The 26,784-nt window shown below is 59.3% G+C and overlaps 1 protein-coding gene across 1 annotated transcript; it reads right to left on the bottom strand.

Annotated features, from left to right (window-relative positions):
• Nucleotides 1-2,352: 2,352 nt before the first annotated feature.
• PPM1F (protein phosphatase, Mg2+/Mn2+ dependent 1F) lies at nt 2,353-24,056 on the bottom strand. The gene is made up of 8 exons (XM_037823626.1): nt 24,003-24,056; nt 17,906-18,157; nt 14,446-14,588; nt 11,205-11,407; nt 10,588-10,776; nt 10,204-10,347; nt 7,434-7,527; nt 2,353-5,341 (listed from the first exon to the last, which is right to left on the bottom strand). Exons 2-8 carry the CDS (start codon nt 18,094-18,096, stop codon nt 5,010-5,012), a joined length of 1,296 nt encoding a protein of 431 aa, XP_037679554.1. The 5' UTR covers nt 18,097-18,157; nt 24,003-24,056; the 3' UTR covers nt 2,353-5,009.
• Nucleotides 24,057-26,784: the final 2,728 nt, after the last annotated feature.

Genomic DNA, 26,784 nt, shown 5'->3' with positions numbered 1-26,784 from the left:
GGCTCCTGGCTCTCTCAAATGCTCTAGTGAAGGCTGAAGGGGCAGGACACACCTCCGTGGAAATAACTTAAAAGGTCTCACCCACAGTCGGGTGGATCACATCTCCATGGAAACACTCAATCAAGAGGTTCCACCCAACAAGTCTGAGTTAAAAGATCATGACTTTTGTGGGGGACAAAATATGCACAGGGCGTGTTTCCCCGGGGGGCTCAGCCCTCCTGGAGGTCTGGCAGCTGCTGAAAAACAGCCTCATAAATTAAGACCTAATTCCTGGAGAACAAGCTGATGCAAATGGAGAAGAGTTATTGTTTAGGGAGGGAGTTAAATGTCCCAAACTGCAGCCTACTTTTGTTTTCATGAAATACAGGTATATAGTTCTGACTCTAAAATGTACAGCTCTTATGTTTCATCTTTTTTGTCTTCAACAACCTTCCCGTGTCAAATTTCTTTGGGCAAAAAGATGCCATTCATTTCAAGAGAATGTTTACATTAAAACAAAACAAAACAAAACACTTAGCTTGGTTATTTTGTTGCACACCCAGAATCAAAACTTGTTTGCTCTCTTTTCCAAATTTTGGCAAACTGTTACTTTCGTAATGTAAGAAGTGCAGAATAAAAACAAACATTTTAATCACTGTGTTAGTTCAAATTTCTGCACTCCATTAATAGTGTTGATCAGAAATATTCAGGTAACAATAATTGTCGATATAATGCATTTGAGCAACCCACCTTGTGCTGGGCTGCACATTATTTTTCACAAAAGCGAGCACGGCCACCAGGGAGAGCCTGGGACGGACGTGAGGCCACCGCGGCCCCCTCGGCTGCACCTAGAGCCGGGGCTCTCCCGAGGGCTGGCTCCAAGGGGGCCGTGTCTACTCCCCAGCCTCCGACCACCCCAGTCCCAGGGGCAGACCCCAGAAGCGGCTGGCTTCGTGGGCCAGGGGGCCTGGGTCCCCCCTGGCTGAGACCCTCCCCTTGAGCGAGCTGGAACCAGCTCAGCTTCAGAGCACCCAGGAGGCCAGCCCAGCCCAGCCCGCTCATGGCCAGAAATAGCCGGACAAAGCCGAGAGGGACGTGCAGGCCGAGAGGGGGCAGCTGGGGTCTCTGCGAGGGGGACTCGTGTAGGGACAGGCAAGGGCATCTGCTCTCCGGTTGGGGTTCCCTTGCCTGGGGACCCAGGTTTCCGGGCTCCCTCCCCTCCACCCTTTGCTGTCCATGCTGGACGTGGCTAGAGGCCCGTCCTGCTCCGGCTGAGAGCCCAGTGCTGGCTGCCCACCTGCCGCCCTGGTCTCCAGCTGCTGGGCAGTGCCAGCCCCTGCCTGCTGATGGGGCCACGGTCCCTTTGCAAACCAGCCCCCCCTGCCAAGAGAGCATGCTTTCCGTGGCTCCCAGCTCCGTGACAGTGGGTCGGGGGGACAGTGACATTGCCATCTCGCTGCGAGACTCATCAGGGCCCAATCCAGACAGGGTGTACTTTCGCAATGACGTCGTGCTGGGCAGATTCTGCGGGGAACTTCAGGGGAGACAGAGTGGGGGTACGGGGGAAAGAGAGAAGTGGGGGGCACGTGGAGACAGGAGAGGTGGGCCCAAGTCAGCTGGGGAGATGCACGGATGGGTTGGTGGGCTGGGGTGGGGGGCTCATGGCATCCCCTTGGAACCCCAGCTCCGTGCTTCCAGGGCTTGTCCTCCCATTTTTCCAAGGATACCCCTGTCTGATAAAATGGAGCTAGAGCTGTGCTCCTTTTCACGTGGTCTGGAAAGTGAAGTCTGGCAGGGCACCAGGAGAAATGGGCAGGCCAGGCCCTCCCGGGGGTGAGGGTTGGCCCAATCCCCAGGTCCAGGGCAGGGGCCGGGAGATAGAAGACACGGCAGGCTGGGCCCACCGGCCCGTGAGCACAAGCACTCACGTTTCGGGGAGAAGTTTGGGGGGCCACAGCCAAGCAGGGCCTGTTCTCAGAGGTTCCCGGCTGGCTGCGGTCACCCACCCTCTCCTGTCCCTGCTGGGCCAGGGCACGCTGGCACCTGTTTGTTAGGCCGAGTCTCACCTGTTCTTGGGTGTGGGGCTGAACGTGGTTCCCAGTTCGTGTCACCTGCCTCGGTCACCTCCAGCTCCAGCTCCTGAAACTGCATTTCTTTTTTTTTGCATTTGCAGAATGATGCCGCCTGGCTGTTTCCCAATGTCATTTGGACTGGAAATGACACGAAGCAGTTCTGTGCCTTGCAGACCATGCACCGGGCTGGGGGCTCAGTGGGGGGGAGCCGGCACCCCCACTGCTGCTTCCAGACGCCCTGGGCAGGCAGAGGGGCCGGGGACCCCGAGCTGGGAGAAGAAAGCAGACCCAGGCCCCGGGGTTTCAGAATTTGCGGTTTATTAACACTTCAGCACGGAGGGCCCCCTGGGCAGGGAACTCCTGCCTGGTCTCCAACAACAGGGCAAGTGGGACTGGGACCCCCTCTTCTCACCCGGCCCCCAGGGGCCCCACTGGGCCAGGCACCAATAGGCCCTGGTGCTGGCCCGGCCTGGCACCAGCAAAGCCGGGTGAGTTTGGCAAGGCCATGGAGCCGGGCGGCAGCAGGAGGAGCACTGGGCACCTCCGGGGTCCCCGCCACGGTCCCCACTTTTGGCCACAGGCAGAATCAAAGAAAAAAAAAAATACAGCTTATTTTGCACGGCCCCTGTCTTGGGGCTGTTTGGCTCCTGGTAAGGCCAGAGCTGTCATGCCAGCCCTGGAAATACTGGTGAGGTGGCCGGTCACCCCTTGCCCCCAGGCCCGAGAGGCCCCGGGCTCCGCGGCCCACACACGGCGCCACAGCCCCCCAACTGTGAAACGGATCCTTTTCCTGGTCCTGGAGCCTGGGGCCCTGCACTTGCCTCAGATGTTTCGGGGGGCTCAGCTGGGCCTGGGAGAGCAGGCGCATCTCCCCCAGCCTGAGCCCCCCACGGAAGGTGCTGGCATCTACTGGGCATGTCTCTCCCAACCCACTGAATTTCAAGAATAGACACTAATAATACTTAATCATCCTTCTGCGGGAGCTGGGGGTGGGGGTACTGCTGACAGCCTCGGCCCGGGAGCAGCCAGGCACAGGCCCTGCACGAGCCCTACGCCCCCCAAAGGGGAAATCGAGGCCCAGGGAGGAGCAGCAGCCTGCTCGGCTCACACACGGGGCTGGGGAGCCTCTTGGGATAGTGATGGCCTGGGCTGGGCATGGGGGGCTTCCTCGTGTGCCCGAGAGGGGACAAGGAGCCAGTTTCTGGCCCTAGAAGGCAGCCGGGCCTGCAGGTTCAACCAAGCAATTCCTCCGTCACCGCTAGTGGCCAAACGTTCCCCAAACTAGCAGTGTCTGTTGCGGATGGGTCTCCTGGTGAGGCATTTTGTGCACCTTGGAAGGGGACTCTGAGGGTGCTGGCTGGACAGTGGGCTCCCTGCTCACTCGCCTGGAGCTGCCGCTGCTCCCGCCTGGCTCCTCTCCCCTCCCGGGGGCCCCTGGGTGGAACTTCCCCTGGGACCGCTGCCCCCTGAACCTGCCCTCCTGGTGCCCCAGCCATGGACTCGGCACACACGGCACAGCTCCTCCACTCTGGGTGGGCTCCGAGCCCCCGGCCCGGCCCGTGCACGGATGCGAGGGCACCAACACAGAGCACGGAGGCCAGAGGCGAGGAGCTGGACCTCGCTGGGCCCCAGCCCGCAGCCCGGCTGCTTTTCACTTCCCGTTTGTGACTGCTTTACTCCCCGCAGTGTCAGCTCTGCACGGCTGGGGATCCAGGATGTGGTGGCCGTTCGTGGCTGGGGTCAGTCTGCAGGGCGGCCGTGGGCCCAGGGACAGGTGGGGACAAGGGTCGGGAGCTGGCATGGGCAGAACTTGCCCCCGGACGAAGCCGGGGCTGGGCCTGTGCTTCCCCATGAGACCAATCTGACGGTCATCATGCGGAACCTTCCGGAACACTCCAGTCAAACAGCAGTGAGGGAAACCTGGTGCGGCCGTCCTCCCCGGGGACCCGGGTGGCAGGGCCGAGGGTGCAGGGAGTAGGCAGGGGCCACGGCCACCCAGCAGCTGCTCCTGCCCATGGCCTCGGGCTGGCCAGTGGCGGCGTGTGGCGGAGAAGCAGGGAGGATTCCGGCTAAATGGATGCAACTGCGGCCAAACAAATCCCACTTCCGGAGAAACTCAAAACACACCCAACGCAGAGCCAGCCGCTGGAGCCTCATCCAAAGCCAACTAAGGCACTTGAGTGGCTTATTAACACTCATTAGGAACGTTTTTTTTTCCGATCCTGATTTACGCAAAAAAATAGTAACAACAGAATCACTAACACTGCAAAAAAAGTTCTCCCTAAAGGTAGTAATGATAATAAAATACTTCGGTTTTCTAAGAATAAAATAAAATGCTAAGCTCTGCTTAAGTTATATGGCACGGACAGAATCTGGAATACTGCTTCTGAATTAGTCTTTTCCCTGGAGGAAAAAACACACAAACTGAAGACCCCCAAGTGTGGGTGGCTCTGAGCTTCGCCCCCCAGGGAAGAGACAGAGCCGACCTGACGGACCCTAGCCCGGTCACGTGGGGATTGAGGGGGCTCCCAGGTTGGGTGCCCAGCCTGCGGAGCCGGCCCTGGGGGGCTCGCAGGTATATCTGCCAAGCTCTCGGGGTGGGGGACCCCGCTCCACACGGCACCCCCAGACTCTGTGGTCTGGCTTCTGGGACCTGTGAGCCCGGGGCCCCTGCTGCCTTGTGGGGCTAGGGACACGCAGTGGACCCACCGCCCAGCTCGCCTTCTCTTTGGTGAGGTCTCTGCCTGATGTGATCTGGGGGCCGCCTCCCGCTGGTGGCGAGACCCCCCCACTGCAGGGACTGCTAAATAGACGCAAGCGCCGCAGAGGCTCCAGGTTCTGGGGAGAAAGTGGCACACGGTGGGCGCTTGCTACCCACAGCCGCTGCCACGTTCGACGGCATTGAGGGAAAGGGTGGCAGGGGTGGAGGGGCAGGGGCGGGGGGCAGTGGCGGACCACCTAGCTTCTCTCTGGGGGGCCGGACGCCGAGGGCCCCGTCTCCTGGCCCCGGCCCTCCAGCAGCTCGCGGGGGTCCCGGAGAAAGACCACCATGGCCGTGATGTTGTCGCGGGAGCCCCGCTCCCGGGCCGCGGCCACCAGCTCCTCGGCGACCCGGAGCCCACCGTCCTGCTGCTGCGCCAGGTGACCCCGCACGAGGCCCGGGACGTCCTGGTGGGGCACGAAGTCGAAGAAACCGTCGCAGGCGAGCAGCAGGTAATCCTCAGCGCCGGTCAGCCCCCGGGACACCGCGTCCGCCTCCCCGGACACGTACGGCTTCTGGAAGACGTCCCCTGGAGGGCGGGAGAGGAGAGAGGCCGGGTCAACGGAACGGGCCCCACGCACAGAGAGCCCACCGTGTCCCCAGGGGCTGACGGTGGACAGGGACCCTGCATGAGAAGACGCCGCACGCCGTGTCGAGCACAGGAAGAACGTACAACGGGGGCGTCCGACAGCCTCGCCCTGGTGACCGCGAGGGCAGAGTGAGGACCGAGTGGGTTTTGACTCCACCACGGCAGGACAGGGGCTCGGGCAGCCTGTGCCCCCCACCCCCAGCTCCCAACCAGCCCGGCCGCTGCTCAGCCACCAGCTCTGCTCCAGTCACCAACAGGCCCCTCAACCAAGGGCACCCCAAACCCTCACTTTCCCCCCGGCTCCTCATCCCAGAAACAGCACCCCTGATGGCGGCACGACACAGGAAATATCAGGGAAAACGCTGGATGGCACACTTCAAAGGAGCGACGACGGGCAATGCCATGTTGCATTCGTGTCACTGGAGCAAAAACAGAAAAACGAAACAGAACCCGAAGAGCGAACCCGAGGTTCACTAGGGCCTTCAGTTCATAACATGATTGTAAGGACATCGGCCCCTCGACGGCACGGGCGTCCCACAGCGCGGCGAGATGCAAAACGTCGTTAACAGAGAACGTGTGTGTGTGTGTGTGTGTCGGGGATCCCTGTCTTCTACATAATTTTTCTGAAAACTGACAATTGCTCTAAAAAAAAAAAAAACTAAGCCTACTCTTTTTAGGTTTTAATGTATTGGAATAGCGAACAGTAAATACCTGAAACTATCAAACTCCAACCCAGTAACCTTGACTCTTGAAGACGATTGTATAACGATGTAGCTTACAAGGAGTGACAGTGTGATTGTGAAAACCTTGTAGATTGCACTCTCTTTATCCAGTGTATGGATGGATGAGTAGAAAAATGGGGACAAAAACTAAACGAAAAATAGAGTGGGATGGGGGGGTGATTTGGGTGTTCTCTTTTACTTTTATTTATTATTATTCTGATTCTTTCTGGTGTAAAGAAAATGTTCAAAAATAGATTGGGGCAATGAATGCACAACTATATGATGGTGCTGTGAACAGTTGATTGCACACCATGGATGACTGTATGGTGTGTAGATATATCTCAATAAAACTGAATTTAATTAAAAAAAATTAAGCCTACCCCCTCAAAAAAAAATAAATAATAAAAAGAGAAAACAGAAAGTGGCCCCAGCTGCCCGGGCTGACCCCGGGGGCTCCTTGGCTTCTCTCTCCCACGTGCCCCCCATGCAGCCCGTCTCCAGGTCCTGGAGGCTTTGCCTTCAAGACGCAGCACGGACCCCCTTCTCCACATCTCATCCGCCCGCTCCCTGACCCGGCATTGCCCCTCGCCCAGAACCTGGCAAAGGCCCAGGCGGGACCCTTTCTTCCGCTGCTGCCCTGACGGAGCCCCCTGGCCGGGGACACATTTCCAAATGCTCCCGCCACGCTTCCCGCTGTCCTTGGAGTGGGACCCAAGCCCCCCACCGTTGCCCGGGAGCCCCCCGCCTCGGCCTCCCTGGGCTCCCATTCCAGCCCCCACCGGACCGTCCTCAGGGGTCCCGAGATGCTGGCAGGAACGGCCAGGAGGACGCTCTGTTTGGCAAGAAGGACGAGGCAGCTCCAGAGCTCCCAAAGCCTGGGGTTCCCCATACCAGGACGGAGCAGGGAAAACGGGGGGCCAGTCTACTTTTATTTCTTTAAAAGATAGGAAAGAAGATCCGTTATGATCTCTGTGGATCTTGTAGAAATTACTTTCCAGCACGTAAAGTCGCTAGCCAGGTTCCTGCTAGACTTTTCTGGGGGAGCTGTTTTAATGAGGAGAGAATGACGTACAACTTACACCATAATTATCTGTGTGACATGGAAGTTTCCAGGGTGTCCACACTTGCACTCTCTACACCCCGCCCATTCCCTCCGCGATCCGCTTTGTCACATAACCCTCGTGAGGTACGGATCCTTTTCAAACACACGGTACCCTTCTATCGCGGCCTGGGCGCCCAGCCCTGCACCCCCCATCCTCGGCCCCCGTCCCCAGCCCTGCACCCCCCGTCCTCGGCCCGCACCCTCTTACCGATGGCTCTGGAGACAGCCAGCGTCCCGTTGACCCTCCAGCAGTCCATGTGTGACACGAAGCCGCCCAGCGCCTCGATGCGCTCCTTCTCATCCTGGGGGAGCAGAGCCAGGGTCAGGGCCTGGACTGGGTGGGCACCAGCTTCCAGGATGACGCACGAAGCCGCAGCCGGGGGAGGAAGTCGGGGGGGTTAATACCGAATGACATGGTATTAAAAATGGCGAGAAGTTGTAAATCATCCTGCATTCTTAACTTGCTGGGAGAGCTAAAGAAGTCGCGGTGCAAACACAGACCCACTCCCCACCGCCTCTGAGGGTGGTTGAGAGTTGGGGAAGGCTCAGGAGGCGGCCGGGGGCTCTCAGCTCGGCCCTCGAAGGGGGCCCCTTCCCCACAGGCAGCCCCCGCCACTGCCCGGCCAAAGCACCAGAGGACGATGTCCGGGGCTGGTGGGGACAGCTGGGACAGCATCTCATGCGTCCTTGGAGCCCTCAGTTTCCCCAGGAAGTGACAGTGGCGGGGACTGAGAGCAGGAGCCCCCACAAGTCTATGGGAGCCGCAGCCGGGGAACCCACGCAGATGAGGTGGCCTGAGGGCTCCCTCTAGGTCAGGGAGCCGCAGAAACGGGAAAGGACGGGGACCCACGCCCCCCAGTGCCACATGCGTGTGCACCCACACATACACACGTGCACACACAGTGGCCTGCAGCTCAGCAAGGGGGCTGTGGCAGCTTCGCCACCTGAGAGTAGGCCCGAGTTGGGGATCTGCTTTGCCTTGCCCCTTCCCGTCGGCTCGGCCTGTGGTCAGAGCCCCTGCTGAGCGTCCTCAGGGTGAACAGCGGGCGGCTCCCTGGGGTCCCCACTGGGTGAGTGGGCCAGGAGTGCCCCTTCACGGTGGGAGGCACACCCATGGCCTTCGCCCCCCCACAGCGCCAACCCTCCCCACTTGGCCTTTCTCCCAGAGCCCCCTGTGGGCCTGTCCGGGAAGACGACGGAGGGAGAGAGGCAGAGTGGGAGGGTTGGCGGACGTGGCCACACGCACCCTTCTCCCTGACTCCCGCACACGACCCTCCGAGTGTCCTCCCCGGCACCCCCCAACGCTCCCTACTGGGACTTCCAAACCTGAGCGCCCCAGGAGAAAAGCACGTAATTGTGACGACTACACGACTGCGTGACGATCCTGTGAGCTGCCAGTTGTGCACTTTGGGGGACTGTACGGTGTGTGAACAGATCTCAATATGATTCCATTAAAAAAAAAAACAAAAACATGCACATGAGTGCCAATTTGAATGTATTATGTGCCCCAAAATGCCATGTTCTTTGATGGAATCTTGTGGGGGCAGATGTTGATTGGGTTGGAACCTATTGACTGAGTGTTTCCATGGAGATGTGACTCAATCAACGGTGGGTGGGACATTTGATTGGATAATTTCCATGGAGGTGTTACCACACGCACTCAGGGTGGGTCTTGATTTAATCACTGGAGTCCTAAAAAAGAGCTCACAGACAGAAGGAGCTCAGACCAGCTAAGAGGGACATTTTGAAGAGGAGCTGCACCTAAGAGAGGACAAAATGCCCCAAGAGCAACATTTTGGGGAAAGCCATTTTGAAACATAACCTGGGAGCAAGAAGACGCCAGCCACGTGCCTTCCCAGCTAACAGAGGTTCTCTGGACACCATTGGCCATCCTCCAGTGAGGGTACCCGATTGCTGAGGTGTTACCTTGGACACTTTATGGCCTTAAGACTGTAACTGTGTAACCAAATAAACCCTTTTATAAAAGCCAGTGCATTTCTGGTACTTTACAAAACAGCAGCCTTAGCACACTGGAACAACATGCAACCCAACTACGTGAAAATCGAGACTTCTTCGCAGACACGGCCACGAACGAAGATCAGAAAGGAACAAAGGGCTAGGGAAAAAATGTCTGTGAACCAGAGCACAACGAAGCAGCCGATCTCCCGACCGCAGAAGTGGCCCCACCGATTGATAAGGAGACGACTCATGGGAGAGGCAGAAATGACTTCACTCAGGCTTTTGAAGATGCTCCATCTCACACCGAGAGAAACGCAGCTAAGCCACTGCCCCAAACTCCCTCCTTTCGGTCGGGCAAACGCCCCCAGCTCAAAGCACACTGGGAGGGACGTGGGGAAGGGGCCCCCCGGGACCCTCTGCAGCCAGCGTGGACTGGCATGGCCTCGGGAGGGCAGCCTAGCAAAGCTGCGGCCGCCCACCCTCGCCCACCCAGCCGCCAACTTCTCGGATCCCTCCTCCAGGGAGACTTGCCCATGGGCAACGTAACGTGGCAAATAGTCGTTTACCGCCGTCGTTTTTAGGTCCACGAGAACAGGGAAAACCGTGGCATTGGTCAAAGATGAGGGACGGGCGAAGGTATAACTGGTGGAGCCGTGTGGGGGAGCCCCACGCAGCCCAGGGGCGGGCGAGCAGCACGGGGAAGGGGGACGAAGCCAGAGAGAGATCTGTCTGCACAACTGCTGTGGACCCCGAAGCGCGGAGAGGCCCGACGAAGCTCCAGCCTCACTCCCCTACTCTCCCAGGGCACGACGGTCTCGGGAACGGCTCTCCTGGGACCACCTGGCTGCTCACTTCTCGAGCTTTAGGGGACCCTCCCCCGCAACGGGAGGAACTTGGGGAGGCTCCTGAGAAGTTGGTCCCAGGCCTGCAGATGTTCTCTTCCCGTGGTCCCCAGAATCCCCCCAAGAGCCCCCGCCCAGCAGAATGGGGCCCCAGCAGGTCCTGGGCGAGCAGCTCACCTGTCGCTCAGGCTTGTGGGGCTCCATCAGCTTCACCACCTGCCCCTGCTCCACCAGGATGACCTGGGAGTCCCCGAGCCAGGCGACGTGCAGGCTCCTGCCCGCGACGAGGACACAAACGCCCGTGCTGCCGCTCTGCAGCCGCTGCGGGGACAGAGGGCCCCGGGAGGGCAAAAGTCGAGGGCAGCCAGGTTACGGCTCCCGAGGGCAGAGCGACCCAGCAAACCCCAGCAACTGCCGCGGCCCTGCCCAGGGAGCCAGCCAGGGTCCGGGGCGGGTGCTGCACTGCCTGCGATCAGAGGGGAGACGAGCCCCCTTTGCGGGGGGAACCGAGGCAACATGACGGTGGCAGCATTTGGGGGGTCTCCCGGCCACGGGCCTCACCTCGCGCCGGGCCTTGCGGAGGAAGAGCTCGTCCGTGCGCCGGAAGGCCTCCTGCAGGGCCCCCGCAGGGTCGGAGGGCAGGTCGGGCTGGCGGGCGGCCTGGACGTGCACGTGGGCAGCAGCGTACCGCGCGGCGTCCACCCCTCCGTGGCCATCAAACACGGCGAAGTAGGCGTGGTCCACGGCGTCCTGGGGGCAGTACATGGGGGGTACAGCGGGTTCCGGGTCTGCAGCCTCGCCCCTGACCTAGGGGGTCACCCACCCCCGGCAATGATAGAAACACGGCCCTGCGGGGTCTGCGGGGCCCAGCCTGGCCCAGGCGGGTGGCCCTAGAGACGGGCAGCCCTTTGGCCTCCGTGTCCCCATCTGCAGTGAGTGCCCAGAGCTGCAGGGCTGGGGTGAGCGTGGCTCCGGGGCCTTGTCCCCAACCCAGATTCAGGCAGCTGCCCTGGCTCTGAGGGGCTGGGATGATGACGGGGGTCCCCAACCCTGCATGGCAAGTGCTCTGCGAGTCGCCTGGCACCCCAGCATTGGCTGCAGCTCTTCCGGGACCGAGGGGTGCCCCCTGCACACCCACCCCGAGCCACGCTGCCCAGGGCCCCGTGGGTGGGACTCACCGTCAGGCCGAAGAGCTGGTTGAAGGCGGGCAGGACCACGTGTCGGTCCTCCATCCTGCGGCGCGTGTTGCGGATGGCGTGCGTGGAGACGAGCCACGGCCGCTGGGGGGCCCGGGCCGCTGCCGGCACCTGCTCCTGCCATTGGCCGCACACTTCCCAGAGCCGGGCGAAGAGGCTCCGCGCCAGGGCCCTGGCGTCCAGCACTGATGGGGCGGCGGGCGGGGTGCCGTCAGGGGATCCCCGGCTGGGGCTCCACTCTCCACCCCTGCTCCCCCTTGCTGCTGCTCCCCAGGGTTCCCGGACAGCCCCGATGGCAAAGCCGCACCGGCCCTGCCCGGCAGCAGCAGCCCCCTCCCGGTGTGGCTTTGAGCCCACCGCCCCAATTCACCAAGCACGACGCCTTTAGTGGAAACAGCCTCAAACCGGAGCCCCCAGATGCCCTTCCGCAGGGAGCGGCTAAACGAACCACGGTGCCCAACTCGGAGATGAAAAGGAGCAAACGAGGGCTTGAAATGTACCCCGTGACCTGGGCAGATCCCCAGAGCATCAGGCCGAGTGAGGAGAGCCACTCCCCAAAGGTCACAGATGGAGTGAGAACGTGTACATACAACCTTCCGGAAACGATGAAATTATAGACGTGGAGGGCAGAGTGGTGGCTGCCAGGGACTCCGAACAGGGTGTGGGCTGGCAGGGAGGGGCGGGGGTGGCCGGAGGAGGGCGGCAGGGTCCCCTGGGGTGACAGAAAGCCCTGTGTCCACGCCAATATTTTTGAGTTTTGCAAGATGATACCTTTGAGGGAAGTCTGGTAAAGGGCACGGGGGATCTCTCTGTGCTATTTCTCACAGCTGCATGTGGATCTAAAATGACCTCAATATAAAAATTTAATTTAAAAAATGTATCTTTATATTTATAGCTACTTATTAAATTGTAATTTGAAAGCTGTCACCTTTTGGTATTACATATTAGATTTCACGATAAAGAAATAACTGAGACTATGGTGCTGTAAGTCATAACAACTTTGGAAATTTCTTATGCAACCACTCGTTAAACTCTACTTGGAAGAATGTTTCGTTTTTGTATATATGTTACTTTCCAATGGGGAAGTGACTGAAACGGGAACTGGGACCTGTGATAGTCCTTGAAATTTGGTCTCTAACGGCTTATCAAATTGCACTTGCAGAGTTATCACTTCTACGCATATACGCTATATACTACAGTTTAATAAAAGGAACAAAAAAGGTAACTGCAGGGTCAAATAAAAATGTGATGTTTACAGAGTATAGGAGCATGCAGAATGCCGATGCCATGAAGTTAGGTGAAAAAAGGAGGATAGTGCCTAAGAGTCTCCCCGAGTGCCTCTTTGTTGCTCAGATGTGGCCCTCTCTCTCTCTAACTGAGCCACCTCGGCAGGTGAACTCGCTGCCCTCCCCTCTACGTGGGACCCGACTCCCAGGGGTGTAAATCTCCCTGGCAATGCACAATATGACTCCTGGGGATGAATGTGGACCTGGCATCGTGGGATTGAGAACATCTTCTTGACCAAAAGGGGGATGCAAAATGAAACGAAATAAAGCTTCAGTGGCTGAGAGATTCCAAATGGAGTCGAGAGGTCACTCTGGTGGACATTCTTATGCACCATATAGATAACACCTCTTAGGCTTTAATGCATTGGAATAGCTAGAAGTAAATACCTGAAACTACCAAACTCCAACCCAGCAGTCTGGACTCCTGAAGACAATTATATAATAATGTAGATTACAAGGGGTGGCAGTGTGATTGTGAAGACCTTGTGGATCACACCCCCTTTATCTAGTGTATGGATGAACAGCAAAATGGGGACAAAAAGTAAATGAATAATAGGGGATGCGGAGGGGTACAAGATGCTTTGGGTGTTCTTCTTTACTTTAATTTTTATTCTTACTCTTATTTTTTTTCTGTGGTAATGAACATGTTCAAATATTGATCGTGGTGCTAAATGTACAACTGCATAATGGTGCTGTGAACAAGTGTATGCTTTGGATGGCTGTATGGAATGTGAATTATATCTCACTAAAATTGAATTTAAAAAAAGAAAAAAAAACGAATTACTTGGGGGAAAAAAAAGAGCCACTGCAGAAACCATGATGATTAAAGGAAATACATGGCCCTGGATGGGATCTAGTAACGGAGCAAGAAAAGCACACAACGACAATACTGGGACATATAAAATTGGAATAGACGTCAAGCCTTCTATCAAGGTTGAAGGTTTTGAATTTGATAGTTAAGGCAGATGTGTAAGTGGATATTCTCTTCCCTAAGAAACGCACACGGATGCATTACGCGTTCAAGGGGCATCACGTATGCAATCTGCTCTCCAATGTTTAGGCTACAAATGGGTGTACAGAGAGAAGAACACGGCAAAGCAGCAAAACGTTAAAACTGGTGGATCTGGGTATATGGAGAGGGGCGTACACTGCAGTGCTCTGTACGGCTTTTGTATTATTTTTGCAACTGTTAGGTTCGAAATTATTTAAAAATGAAAACTATAAAGAAAAATAAAGGAATGTCTCAGAAAAAGTAAGGAAGAAAGAGGCCTGCTCGCTTATGGTCGGATCTGCAAAACCGAGAGCCAGTCGGTCAGTGGCCGGGCAGGTCTCGGAACTTTCCTCCCGTTTCTGGGGCTGACTGGGCACCGTCCCGGGGGTCCCTGCTGACCCTCCCAGGCCAGGCCCGTCAGACACGCCTCGACCAGCAAAGCCCCCATGGGCCGGGAGCTGTGGAGTTTTCTCTCGGCTGCACCGTGCTGCCCACCACCAACCCACCCTCGCCATCCTGGTGGACACTGGCTGCGGCGGGACAGAGAGAGCACTTGGATCCGGCCGCGCGGCCTTGAGCGAGTGCCTCGGTTTCCCCACAATGGAAAACGGGGCGAGCATCATTCGTTTCCCGGGCTCCTCTGAAACTCAGGCAAGCCGGGACCCAGGGGTGCCCGGCAACCAGAGGCCACGTGGTGACACCGTCCCACTGGAGCCACGCCGTGCCCTTGCTGGCTTCGGGCCGGGGTGCTGCACGCTCCCTGCGCCTCGATTCTGCCGCCCCGCTGCGAGCAGGCCCCACGGCGCTGCCCCTCTGCCCCCCCGGCCGGCCTGCTCCCCCCAGCTGCACCTTCCGAGGAAAACGGGACAAAGCGTGGACGCCTCGGGCTCTCTGCGGCCTGCCCGGAGCCGTCCGCTCCAGCCCCTGGGGAGGAAGGGGAACTCACAGGTCACGGGGGCCCCCTCCTCTTCCTCATCACCCTCTTCCTCTTCTGGAACAGGTGGCTTCCTGAATTCAGCGAGGTCCGTCTGCAGCAGCCGGGAGACGGCGGCGTGCGTCAGGGACGCGGCGAGTGGTGCTGGCGCGTTCCTAGGGACAGGGCAGGGGTGACAGTGAGGGGGGCAGCCGTGCCCGGGACCCCTGCCCCTCTCCTCCCAGACGATCCTCCGGAGGTATCCTCCAGCCGCGGGCCCACGGGGAGCAGGGCGCCCACTGGTCACTCGCGAGACGTGGCGGCTAATCGTGCAATGAGGGCACACGTGTGTGCTCACACACGCCCTGAAGACGGGTGACCGTGTCCGCCACCCTGGGGACAGGCCAGGCGAACCTCCCGGAATCCAGTCTGTTGACGGCTCCCGTCCCGTGGGCTGTAGGATGAGGGACGAGCGGTGGCTGGGGAGCCCCTGGGGGTCGGCGAGGCCATGTCGGGTGGGGCAGACTCAGTGGTGGGGACGGTGTCTGGCAGAGGGAGGGTCTGTACGTGTCCCTGGGGGTCCTGGGTGGGGCAGGTGCTCGGGGCAGCTGCTGAGAGGGTGAGTTTGGGTGGGATGGGGGTGACCACGCTGAGCCCGAGAGGTAGCCGTCCACACGGTGTGCACATGTGCCGGGGTGGGTGGTGCTGGTGGGCCCCAGGGGGACGGGGAGGAGGATGCAGGGGCCAGGAGGAGCTGAGAAAGGGGTTAAAGGACAGCAAAGCGGAAGAAAGCTTGAGAAGGAAGATGTGGTGAGCCATCTGCAGCTTCACAGCCAGGCCGTGCGAGATGGAGCTAAACAGCGGCGTCTGTGGTCAGGGGTTGGGGGTGACGTGGGCACGAGCTGTGCCCATGGGGTGGGGGGCTGCTGCAGCGATTGCAAGGGGAGGGGACGGGGCCCGGAGCTGAGAGCCCTTCTGCACACTGGCGAGGTGGGGCAAGGGTGGCCGGGGTGAAGGGAGGGTTTTGGGACACAGAGAGAGGGGGCCCCCCCATGGCTGGGAAAGAAGCCAGTGGGCAAGTTTACTGGAAGTTCTAAGACACGCCACACCTTTCCAAGCCTGATACCGCTGCCACCAGGAAGCCCTCCCTGATACTCCGGGGCAGGAGTCGCTCCTCCTGGTGCCCTACACTCTCCAGGATGGATCCCGACTCCCCAGAATCTGCCTCCCCACGCCACGGGGGACCCCGCAAGCGGAACAGAATGCACTGCGCCCCGGGTGCTGCCCCCAGTGCCTGGGCCGAGGCCAGAAGGAGGGAGACCCCGCGGGAGCTGGTGTCTTCTGTGGCGCGTCTACGGTCTTAGGCTCTACAAGGGGGAGCGGATGACGCAGTCGGCCAGGACGGGAGAAACGGGTTCCTCCGGGCTGGGGAGGGGATTTCCTGACAGCTGCCGGGTTCCCTTTTCCACCGCGGAGCAGGGACGTCCCCGGTGGGGTCAGCCCGGGGCTTCCTGGCTGGGGCAGGAAGGTGGCTTCCAGCGCAGGGACGTGGGGACGCAGACAAGGCCTGCGACATCCTGCTTCCGGGACCACCCTCCCGCCTCGTGGACCCAGCATGGCCAGGGGGTCCTGTGCTGTGGACGGGCCCAGGGACCCTCCATACGAGCGGCTGCACCGCCCCAGGCCCAGATCAGCCGCAGTTCTGGTCCCTTCCAGGATGGGGCTCCCAAGCACATCTAGAAGGTTCTCCGGCAAATGAGCCAACGTGCGTGCAAGGCCACGGCCCCCCCAACCTGGGGGTCCACAAGCAGAGACGGGAAATGCATGTAAAAACGGTGGGGGGAGGCCCAGAAGGTGGGACAGGAAACGGGAGCAGCGGAAGGGGACACCGGGAACCCAGGGAAGACGCCATTTAAAATCTGAGAAAGTGTGGGGACCCCACCTCGGGCCGGGGCGGAGTGAGGGGGCTCGGGGAGGTCCGTGGGCCAGGCCCGCACACTCGGGGTGCCCGTGGACAAACACAGCGGGAGTGAACCCCAAACGACGCAGGCAGTGACGCCGTGACGACACTCACGAGCACCCGTGTCCATACAGGGGAAAAAAACAATACTAGAAAAGGACACAATTGCAAGTAAATCCACTAGGATGGCTGCAAACGGTGAGGTTTTAAGTACTACATTTTAGGGTGCTTCGGGGTGGATTCGCAGGGAAGTGCTGAACCCCACGGGTTCAGGGAGGCTGGCAGGGAGCCCCCAGGGCTGGTGGTCTGCCCGTCCCCCACCGTCAGCTTCGGTTCGCTCCCTTCAGCTGTGAGTCACCCACCCGTCACCCACCCGTCACCCACTCGGCTAGACCCTGTCCCTGCCGGGCCTCATGGAGCCCGCTTGCCCCACTCACCCCAGACAAGTCCTCTTTGTTCCCTGCGTCTCGCTCGGACTTCCCACCCCCCATAACTCACACCCGCTCACCCGAGGACCCCACGCTCGGCTCCTGCTCCAGCGGCCACCTCCCTCTGCCCTCCCCACGCCTCGCACCCCGTCCCTTCTTCACTGCCCCCACCAGGGTCCCTCTCCCCCACCCGCTCGGAGGCTGGCACTCGTGTGGGGACCCTGTGCTCTCCTCAGCATCTGTGTACACCCCCACCCCGAGGCCCAGTCATCCCCGGGCTCCAGGCCGCTCGTTGCGTTTCCTCTGCACAGCCCTGTCTCCGGACCCTCTCCCCGCTGCTCACGCAGGCCACGGCGGCCCCCCGACTGCGGGGTGGGCAGACCCCAGGAGCCCCCACATGCCCTGCCAGCCCTCTCCCCACCGTGAACCCCAGCCTGCGTCCTGACATCACCTGCCTCTAACACGCTTTCCCCAAAGCAGAGCAAAACGGGCCAACACAGCCTTCGTAAGAGCTGCAGCCCCTAGAAGACGCAAGGCTCCAAGCGCACTGGGGGGCCACTCGGGGACAGGACAGGATGAAGGAGGCACTCAGCGGTCGCCAGAGCCCCGCTGGCAGGTGCACGGGGAGACGGAGGCTGGGGCACTGGGCAGTGCTGGGGGGACATGGCCGGAGAAGCCACGGTCAGGGCAGGCCACGGCGTTAGGGGATCTGAGGGTGACTGGGGTGACGCCGGAACCAGCCTGCAGGAAGGGAGGCCCGTCAGCCTCTCACCCGCGACACGGCGGTGCCGGCAGCTTCCTGAGCCAGTGGGATCTGACGGACTCTCGCCCTGTGTCATCTTCAGGGGGTCGGGGGGACCAGAGGCCCGGCCTCAGCTCTCCTGAGAGTGGCTCCAGGCCGGCACAGGGACACCCTGTCTGCAGCCTCTTGTCAGACACACAAGCCGCCTCAGCCCCCTGAGCCTTCACCTCCTCCCCCGGGGAAGCAGGACCCAAAAGGGCTCCACTGCCGGGCGCTGCTACCAGAGCTGTGGGGATCACGGGGTCGGTGCAGGGAACGTGCCCGCGGGGCCGGCCTGAATGCATGCGGGGGGCTCGGCCCTACCTACTGCCGAGGAAGCTCAGTGCCAACTCGGCCAGCTCGCCCTCCACCTCCTCCTGGCTCAGGGTGGCGCCTGGGGCCCTCCAGGGCAGGGGGCTGTCGGGGTCAGGCGGGCCCGGGAAGTCCTGGAGGAAGGTGTCCAGGAAGGCCTGGGTGTCCTCGGGGCTGCTCGGCTGGGGGGCTGCAGAGGCCATGCCGGGGCATGCCGGGCACCCGCGGCCAGGCTGGGCGAGCACGAGGCCGACAGTCTTCTCCCTGCAGAGGAACGGACAAGTCAGCCCGGGCACGGCAGTGGGCACAGCCCCCTGATGACGGGGCCCCACCCTGCAGGGCTGAGCGTGGGGGGCTGGGTTTCTCCCCTGCGTCTCTAAGCGCCAATGCGGCTGGTGCCCGCCATGGGGGGCAGAGCCCCCCGAAAGTGCAACGAGATGTCGCTCACGTGCACCGGGACGCTGATTATTAAAAAAACAGGGAACCACCAGTGCTGGCGGGGACACGGAGAGACGGGACTTCGGGTGCTGCGGGTGGGAATGGAGGACAACACAGCCGCTGCGGGACACAGTTGGGCGGCTCCTCGAGAAGTTAGAAAACACAGAATCACCGTGTGGCCTGGCCATCCTGCCTCCAGGGCTGACACCCGAAAGAAATGACAGCAGGGACTCAGAAAGAAACCTGCACGTCGGTGTTCGTCGGAGCGTTATTCACAATCGCTAAAAAACGGAACCCGCCCAGGCGTCCGTCGGCAGATGAGGGATGGATAAAATGTGTTATATCCGTACGATGGAATATTATTCGGCTGTAAAAAGAAGTGAAGTTCCTCTACGTGCTGGATGAACACAGGAAGACACGTTGAGTGAAATAAGCCAGATGCAGAGGGATAAATATGCTGTAATTCCGCTTAACAGAAGTGCTTAGAATAAGCAAACTCAGAGAGATCGAAAGCAAAACGCGACTATCAGAGGCAGGGGTGAGGAACGGGGAGCTTTTGCTTAACAGTTCAGAGTTTCTGTTTGGGGGGATGGAAAAGTTCTGGGGATGGAGGGTGGTGACGAGGCACGACACCGGCCATAACTAACGCCACTGAGTGGTATACTTGCAGGTGGTTAAAATGGGAATTTCAGGTTGTGTACACCACACCACGCTAAAAATATTTTTTTAAAAGTAAAGGAGGCAGGGCCTGTCTGGCCTCGCGGTTCGGGGCGGCGTGGTGAGCGGGAGAGGGGCGCTGGGGACGGGCCGGCCCCCGGGCTGCGGACCCCAATGCCCCCCCAGTTCCGGCTTCTTGGGCTCTCCCTTCCCCGTATCCTCAGGATCACCCAGCACGTCCCTGCCACCAGGCCCCACAGCTCCACCGCAGCACCCCTGGGGGCTGGACCAACACCCCTTTTTACAGAGGAGGACGCTGAGGCTCGGGGAGCAGCAGCAGCTCTCCACCCTTCCACGCTGCTCCTTTTGGGCCTGTAAGAGGTGCGAGGGGCCTGGGGGTCCCACTTGCACCCCAACATCCCTCCTCCATCCTCCTCTCCCCTCCTCCCCAGAGAGGGGCTCCAGCTCTTCTCCCCTAGCTCAGAACCTCCTGTCCAACCCCCCTCTGCAAACCAGACTCCACAGCTTTCTCCCCAATCCGCCCTACCCTCCATGGGACCCCATCCTAGGGGGTCCCCATCCCACCCACCCCGATGGCCAAGCCAGAAATGCGAGGGTTGGCTTGGTTGGTGCCAGGACCCCCAGCCCCCCAGCCCCAAGTCAGTCCTAGATCGCCTCCATCCTAAGCTCCACGAGGATCGCCTCACCCCAAATCGTCCCCCGGCACCCCTTCTGCTCTGCCTTGCTGCGGCCAGGCCCCCCCCAGGACGCGGCCGGCGAGGGCTTCCTCACATGCCAATCCGAGCATGTCACGTTCCCACCGACATCCTCCAGGGCTGCACACCGGCCCTTCTCCCTCCGGGCCGGGCACCCTCAGGCCCACTCCGGAGAACTAGGCCTCTCCTGGTCAGCTACGGGGGCACTGTCCGCGGCCTTCACCCCATGCCCGAGCCAGAAAGCGTTCCCCAGGAGAAAAGCCCGTGGGTGTATGATTCGGGGAAAGAACCAGCATTTCTTTAGGGTGACAAATCAGCTGCAGAGTCCCAGAGGCACCCCCTGTCCTACGAGAGAGGATCTGGGGAGCAATCTCGTAGCCCTGAGGCCGCCCAGGCTCCAATGAGCGACTGGAGAGGACAGAACCACAGAAGAGAATCTTCTGGAATCACCAGTCTCACAGTATCCACAGATTCTGCTTTCAGACTTTACCAAAAGGGCAACTACATACATGCATTTGGAGTTAAAGGATGAAGAGAGCTTAAAATAAGGAGCAACAAAAGAGCTAACTGCCTACTAAAGAACACTGCACAGGAAAGGGGTCTTATCAAGAATTAGGAAGTCAGAACAAGTCCTCTGTCAGGATAAGAGGAAATGGGGGTGCAGGGGAGAGGGGCTGGGGTCAAGATGCCAAGGTAAACTCTAGTCTTTGGAGTTTTAAGAGGAAAGACAAAGGATGTGACAGTTAAGTTAACGTGTTGACTTGGCTGGGTGATGGTGTTTGGTCAAGCAAGCCCTGGCCTGACTGTTACCGTGAGGGCACTGCGTGGACAGATTTGCATCTACAGTTAGCTGACTGCATCTACAACCCACAAAGGCAGTTGCCCTCAGCCAAGGGGGGAGTGAGGCTCCTCATCCAGCCAGGTGAAAGTCTTAACAGCCAGAACTGAGGATTTCAGACGTCAGAAAGAATTCCTGCCTCTACTTCAGCCGGCCAGCTTCTCCTGGGGAATTCAACTTCACGTTCATCGGAATTTCCAGCTTGTGGCCTGCCCAAAGGAATTCAGGCCTGCCAATTCACCAGTCACATGGGCCAATTCCTATAAAAAACCTTTCGACACACATCTCCTGTCAGTTCTACTTCTCTGAAGAATCCTAATACATCACAAACATGGTAAATTAGAAAAACACAAAACCTCTCTCCCGATAGGGACAAGAATCCTAAAATAATTTTTTTAACGCACACACACAAATCACATAGAAATAGGGGCACTTGCTCTTGAAGGTTACCGGGACAGACTTAAATCCACTGCCACCTCTCACGTTTACTCAGGAGTAGAAGTCAAGGAAATGTGTGGCACAAGTTACAAAAGGTAAACTGTAAAAAGGTTAAGAAAACAAAAGCCGAGGATGGCAGGAGGGACAGTTCACCGATCAGCAGATCACCACAAAGCTAGGATGTGTGAGATGGAGAAATGAGGGGGGCAGGGGGAGCACAGAGAAGGCGAGGCTAGCAGTGCTGTGGACTGGAAGTTAAGCCAAATAAAACAGAAGATGGCGTGACTGCCCAGTCAGCCAGCTCGGAAGTCCTTGGGTGGAGAGAGAAGCCCGGTGACCCTCCGGAGCTCAAACTGCCCCAGCTTTCTGTGGCTTATGGGATGGGAATCCGTGTCGGGCAGAGCTGCCGCCCAGCAAGGGCAGAACCTGGAGCCTTGGCTTTGGGAAATGCTGCCCAGCTCCCGGGCAATTACAAGCACAAAAACAAACACTGCACAGGCCTAGAGATCTCGAGCAATGCAAAATATGCTCGTGTGCATTTCTGATTGGGATCCACGTCAAGTGAATCGAAGGGCCCACAGACCCTCCCGAGATGACACTGGCAGCCTGGCCCACAGCCTGCAGAGTGCAGGGTTCTAGAACCTTCTTCGCCTGCAATCCTGCTTTGCTGGTGGTGTCTGTTGGACATTTCGGAAAGCAGGTGCCTCATTCCGGCCTCTGGGCCTTGGGGTGTCCTAACCGCCTGGGCCTTCTTTTCCCTGAGCATCGGAGGCCCCTCTTCTCTGCTAGCAAGATCTTCTCTGCAGACCTCATCTCGCTCTGGCCATGCTCACGTGCGTCCGGCACAGGTCTCTCTGGCCATCTACGGACTGCCTTGTGCGTGGGGTCCGTGGGACAAGGAGCACAGAAGATGCTGAGTACCAGGCACCGCTGGCAAGGGCAGCGGGGACAGCTGGCGGGCCCTCAGAGCAGGCCCCAACTGCCCTTTTTTTCCGCCATAAGGGTGGGTTCCCCAGGAGCCATCTGGCTTCCTGGTTCCCAGCAGTCTCATTTCTGCAACGCCCGGCTATGGTGAGGGGTGTGGAGAGGAAGCCCGGCGCAGCTTTCCTTTTCCAGGGCTCAGCTGGGGTAAAGGACATGCATAATTTCCTTCCTGTCCCTTCCTTTATCGAACAAACTCACGAACTGTGATGCACACAGGCCGAGAGGAGCAAAACAATCCCTGCCCTCGGGAGCTCAGGGCCTAGAGAGAAAGACATGTAGGCAGCCAGAGGGAGAAAGTCCTAACCCAAGTGGTGGACGGGGAAGGAGAGGCCACCCTGGGATGGATGGGAGGGACGCTGGGCTCCCGTGTCCACCCGCCTTGAGCAGTCCGGCCAAGGGTGACCTGAGACGGGCCCCCTGACATCCCGGCCTTGCACTTCTCACCAGCTGGCGGCCACAGTGGTGGTGACAGCAGTGGCATCAGCTAGTGAGCACATGCGCAGTCCCTGCTCTGAGCACTTCCTGTATTCGCTTTAACCTCCCAACCACCGGGGTGGGAGATGACACCTGTTGCCACTACCTCCATCTTAAAGGTGGGGCTACAGTGACCTGTCCCTGGTGGTAGGGGATTTGCATCACATCGGGAAGCCTGACGCTGCAGCCCGGCTGTCCCCACTGCCCACTCGAGACCTCAGGAAGTCGTGCTGACCCTCCTGCCCCGGCTCCTGCTTTCATTTCTGCACTCACTGCCCCAGTGTGGCCACTCAGCCTCGTCCCCTGCTCCTTCTCTGCTCTCCTGTTCCCTGGCTGACTTCGTCTGCCTTCGATTTGCCCCGGGATCTTTCTGATCCTCTGGAAATGGCCCTCTCCCAGACCTCAGGGCCAGCCTCCGTGTCCCCGTGACTCTGCACCGCTCTTCCTTGCACCTGACTTGACTGTGACTTGTGTCTCTGCCCTCTCGGGGTACCCCACAGAGCTCTGTGCACGGTGGGCAGCCAGCAAGCATGAGGCTTCAGGTGGCGCTTCTAGAGAGTTCTACAAAAGCATCTTCTGTAGAAGTTACAGCTTGCAGAGGTTTTATTGGCCTCTCAGAACCACACAGAGAGATAAATATCATTACACGCAGGCTCAGACGGGATCAGGGAACTCAGATCACGCAGAGAGGAAGGGGCAGAGCTGGGACTCTTCGCCACGTCTGCCTCGGTTACCACGTCTGCCTCGGTTACCCGAAGAAAGGAGTGAGATCTGCCAGGAGGCTGGATCCGTGCAAATGAACTCAGGCTCAGCCTTACAGTGCAAGCTCCGTGAAATTCACCCCAGGGAATGCCACAAGGAGTCACGCAGGGGGCCCTGGGGCAGGACTCCAGGAATCCACTCCCAGGGCCGGGGGCTGGGCAACTGGGCTCAAATCCCCAAATCCCCGCGAGCAGGAATTTCCCCTATTGCACAGAGAGGTTAGGTGTCTGCCCCAGGTCACACAGCCCCCCTCAGGGACGCTCTCCTCCCCGTGCCTGGTTAACGAAGCTGCAGCGCAGACACCTGCTTTAACTTCAACACGGGCCTTGGCGACACCTGGGGCCCCGCACGGGAGTGGGGGCACCTGGGGCGGGGAGGGGGCCAGGCCTGGAGGCTGCTGGCGGTGCAGAGGGGCTGCCCCCCGGAGCAGATGGGGGCGGCCGCCTCTCAGCCCCGATTCGGCCCCACTGGCACCCCCCAATCTGGGCCTCGACTCGGCCACGCCCCTGCCGGCCCAGGGGACCCCCAGTTCTGCGCTCCTGGCTCCCCAGCTCCCCCATAATGCCCCGTCTCGGGGTGCTCGGGCCCCCGAGCTCCCCCGCTCGCCGCACCCCATCCGCCCCCGTGCCCCCCGCGACCCTCGCCTCGGCCCCCCGGCCCCCCCCGGCCCCCCGATTCCGCCCCCTCGGCTTCCCCAGCACCGCGTTTCGGCCCCGGAACGCCTCGGGCCCCACCTGAGCCCGCCCCGGACCCCGCAGCCCCGCGCCCCCGGCCCCTCACCCCCGGGTCGCGGGGTCCTCACCTGCCGCTCGGCCCCCGCGCGCCCCACGAGCTGCTCCCGGCGGGCCCCGCCCACTTCCCGTCCCGCCGCCGCGCAGGCGCAGTCGGGCGGCGCGCAGATGGGCGGGGCCGGGCGCTCGGGTGCCCCCTGGCGGCCCCGCGGCGCGCGCCACCCGGAGGCCTCGAGCTGCTTCGCTGCTGCAGCTTTGGGGATGGGGGGCCCCCAAATCCCGAGCTCGCAGTGCCCGGAAATGCAGCCCCGGGCGCAGGGTCAGCAGCCGGTTCAGGGGCCGGGCAGGGACGCAGACCCGTGGGAAGGCCCGGCAAGTTAAAGGCGGGCGCCCATCATCAGTTTTAGGGTTGCAACCTATCACCCCAAAGTTAGCAGCTTCAAACAGCGTGCATGGATCATCTCACTGTTCTGGGGGTCAGGAGCCCGATACGGGTCCGCAGGGCTTAGGAGCGAGGTGTCAGCAGGGCGCATTCCCTCCAGGAGGCTCTAGGGGAGGTCCAATTATAAAACGTGCCCCCGGGGTCAACGTGGAACAAGCCAGGCTGGCTTTATTCGGGGGCTGCTAGGGCAGGGGAGGGGTCTCAAACTCAGGTCCGTTGAAACAAAGGACATCTGGGTTTTTAAGGGCTGGGGGTGGGTGGGAGGGAAAGCACTGAAGATAGGAAGGGGGGTGGTGACTGGGGTGGGTGGGGGACTTACTGAGGATGCCATTAGAGATGAGCACCCCTTGTTTGGGAGGGAATGCTCTCTTTTGCAGTAATTAGGCCACCCGGTGTACGTAAGGGCTGGGAGATAGGAGAAGGGAGATAAGGAACCAGCTGTCTAGTTAGGGTCCTGGTAAGTGGAAGAGAAGAGGGGGAGATGGGGGCGAGATCAACATTTAGAATAGTGTTTGAAGTTATCTTTTTTTCCTTTTCTTTCCCCACCCCTCTGCAGTCTGAGTTATTTTTTCCTGCACCGTGGAGCTGCAAGATTCCTTTCAGGGTAAGTCAGGATGGGGAAGGAAGTGGGTCGGGGCACGAGAGGGGCAAGGCCAGTGGCTCTATCAAGAGAAGGAAAAGCAACCTCGGCCAGGGAGAGTCCGTTTCCTGGCCTTTTCCGGGTTCTGAAGGCCGCCCACATTCCTTGGCTTGTGGCCCCGTTGGCCATCTTCAAAGCCAAGTCCTTCTCACACTGCCACCTCTCTGTTTCCTTCTGATTCCTTCATCCACTTTGTTTTTTTAAGAGCAGCTGTAAGTTTACAGAAAAATCATGCAAAAAGTACCGAGTTCCCATACACTGCTGCCCGGTGCAGTTTTCCCTATTACTAACATTTTGCATTAGCCTTGTACATTTGCTACAATTGACAAAATGATATTATTATAATGAAACCATTAACAATAGCTCATAGTTTACAAGAGGGTTTGCTCTTTGTGTTTCTCTCCCACTTTTAAGGATTCTGGTGATTACAGTGGACCCACTCGGATGATCTGGCATGATTTCCCCGTTTTAAGGTCAACTGATCGGCAACCTTAATTCCACCTGCATCCTCGATTCCCTTTTGCCACGTAACCTAACATGATCACAAGTTCCAGGGGTTGGAGTACATGGAGTATAGACATATTGGGGGGGGTGTGTGTGCATTTTTCTGCATACCCTAGAGGCCCACAAAAATGTTCCCTTTTGAAATCAGAAGGCATGAACTTCTAAGTCAAATAAAATGTTTTAATGTATAATATTAACATACTCATCTGCATACCAATGCATTTGTAAGGTGTAAGTTTAAATATATGTGTAGATATTTGTTTATGGAGGAAGGGGTCTTTGGAAGTCCTGCTGCTGCCCTGCCCACCTGATTTTTCAGTTCCACACATCAATCTTGTGCCCTTCCCAGATACGCAGGTCTTTGGGATGTTTCCTTAGCAGGAGGTTTGGGGGAAGCCAGGAACCTAGAGACCTAGTGGCTGGCAGATGTGAAAGGAAATCATCTTTGGCGGGGAAGGCGTGTGCAAAGGCAGGGCAAAGCTGAGCAGACAAAGCGGGGCTGGCGGAAAAAGTCCAGGGGCAGGGGACGCTTGCCCCACTCTTGCTCAACCCTTCCTGTGGTGCCATGTCCCCTCGAGGACCCCGAGCAAGGCTTGAGGCCACTTCTCACAACCTGAGTTCTTGGGCATCCTCCTTAGCTGGACCTGGGCCTCAGTTTCCTTAATGGAAACATGGGATGATAGTGACCGTGTCTCGTAGATCATGATTGTGTTTCTCAAAGTGTGCCCAGGGACCACCTCCATCAGAATGGCTGTGGGGGCAGGGTGGGGTGAAGTTTGAGAACCGTTGCAAGAGAGGCTGGCGTTAGACCCCAGAGCACTGGTTCTGTCTGAGGATGGTGGCTCGGAGATGCCAGGCATTGCCTCTTGGGAGAACGAGGCCCCCGTGGCTTCTGTCAACGTGCCTCCGTTTGCATTCCACTCCTGCCCCCCTCAGTTCTGGGGGTGACGGCCTCACCCAGCCAGCCAAGGCCAGGCCGAGCACAGGGGTGGGGGGCAATGGAGGGATGGGGACGGGGCCAGGGCTCTCAGGTGCTCCTCAGCCCTGGTTTCCCTCCCCCATCTGCCCCGTCTGACTGAACCCTCTCCCGGTGCCCAAATGTTGCTTGTCCTCGACCCCTGGCCTGAGCCCTCCGCTCCCTCCCTCACCCAGCAGCAGGCCCTTCTGCCACCTTCCGCCCACTCTCCTTTCAAACCGTCAGCGATGCCCATGACCGTGGGAAGTGCAACCCCTCACCTGACTTCCAGGGCCACTTGCCACGGTGTCA

Source organism: Choloepus didactylus, assembly GCF_015220235.1.
Source record: "Choloepus didactylus isolate mChoDid1 chromosome 23 unlocalized genomic scaffold, mChoDid1.pri SUPER_23_unloc1, whole genome shotgun sequence".
NCBI classification, from domain to species: Eukaryota; Metazoa; Chordata; class Mammalia; order Pilosa; family Megalonychidae; genus Choloepus; species Choloepus didactylus.
Note: the sequence above shows the minus strand (reverse complement) of the source record. Positions and strands in the feature narration are given on the sequence as shown.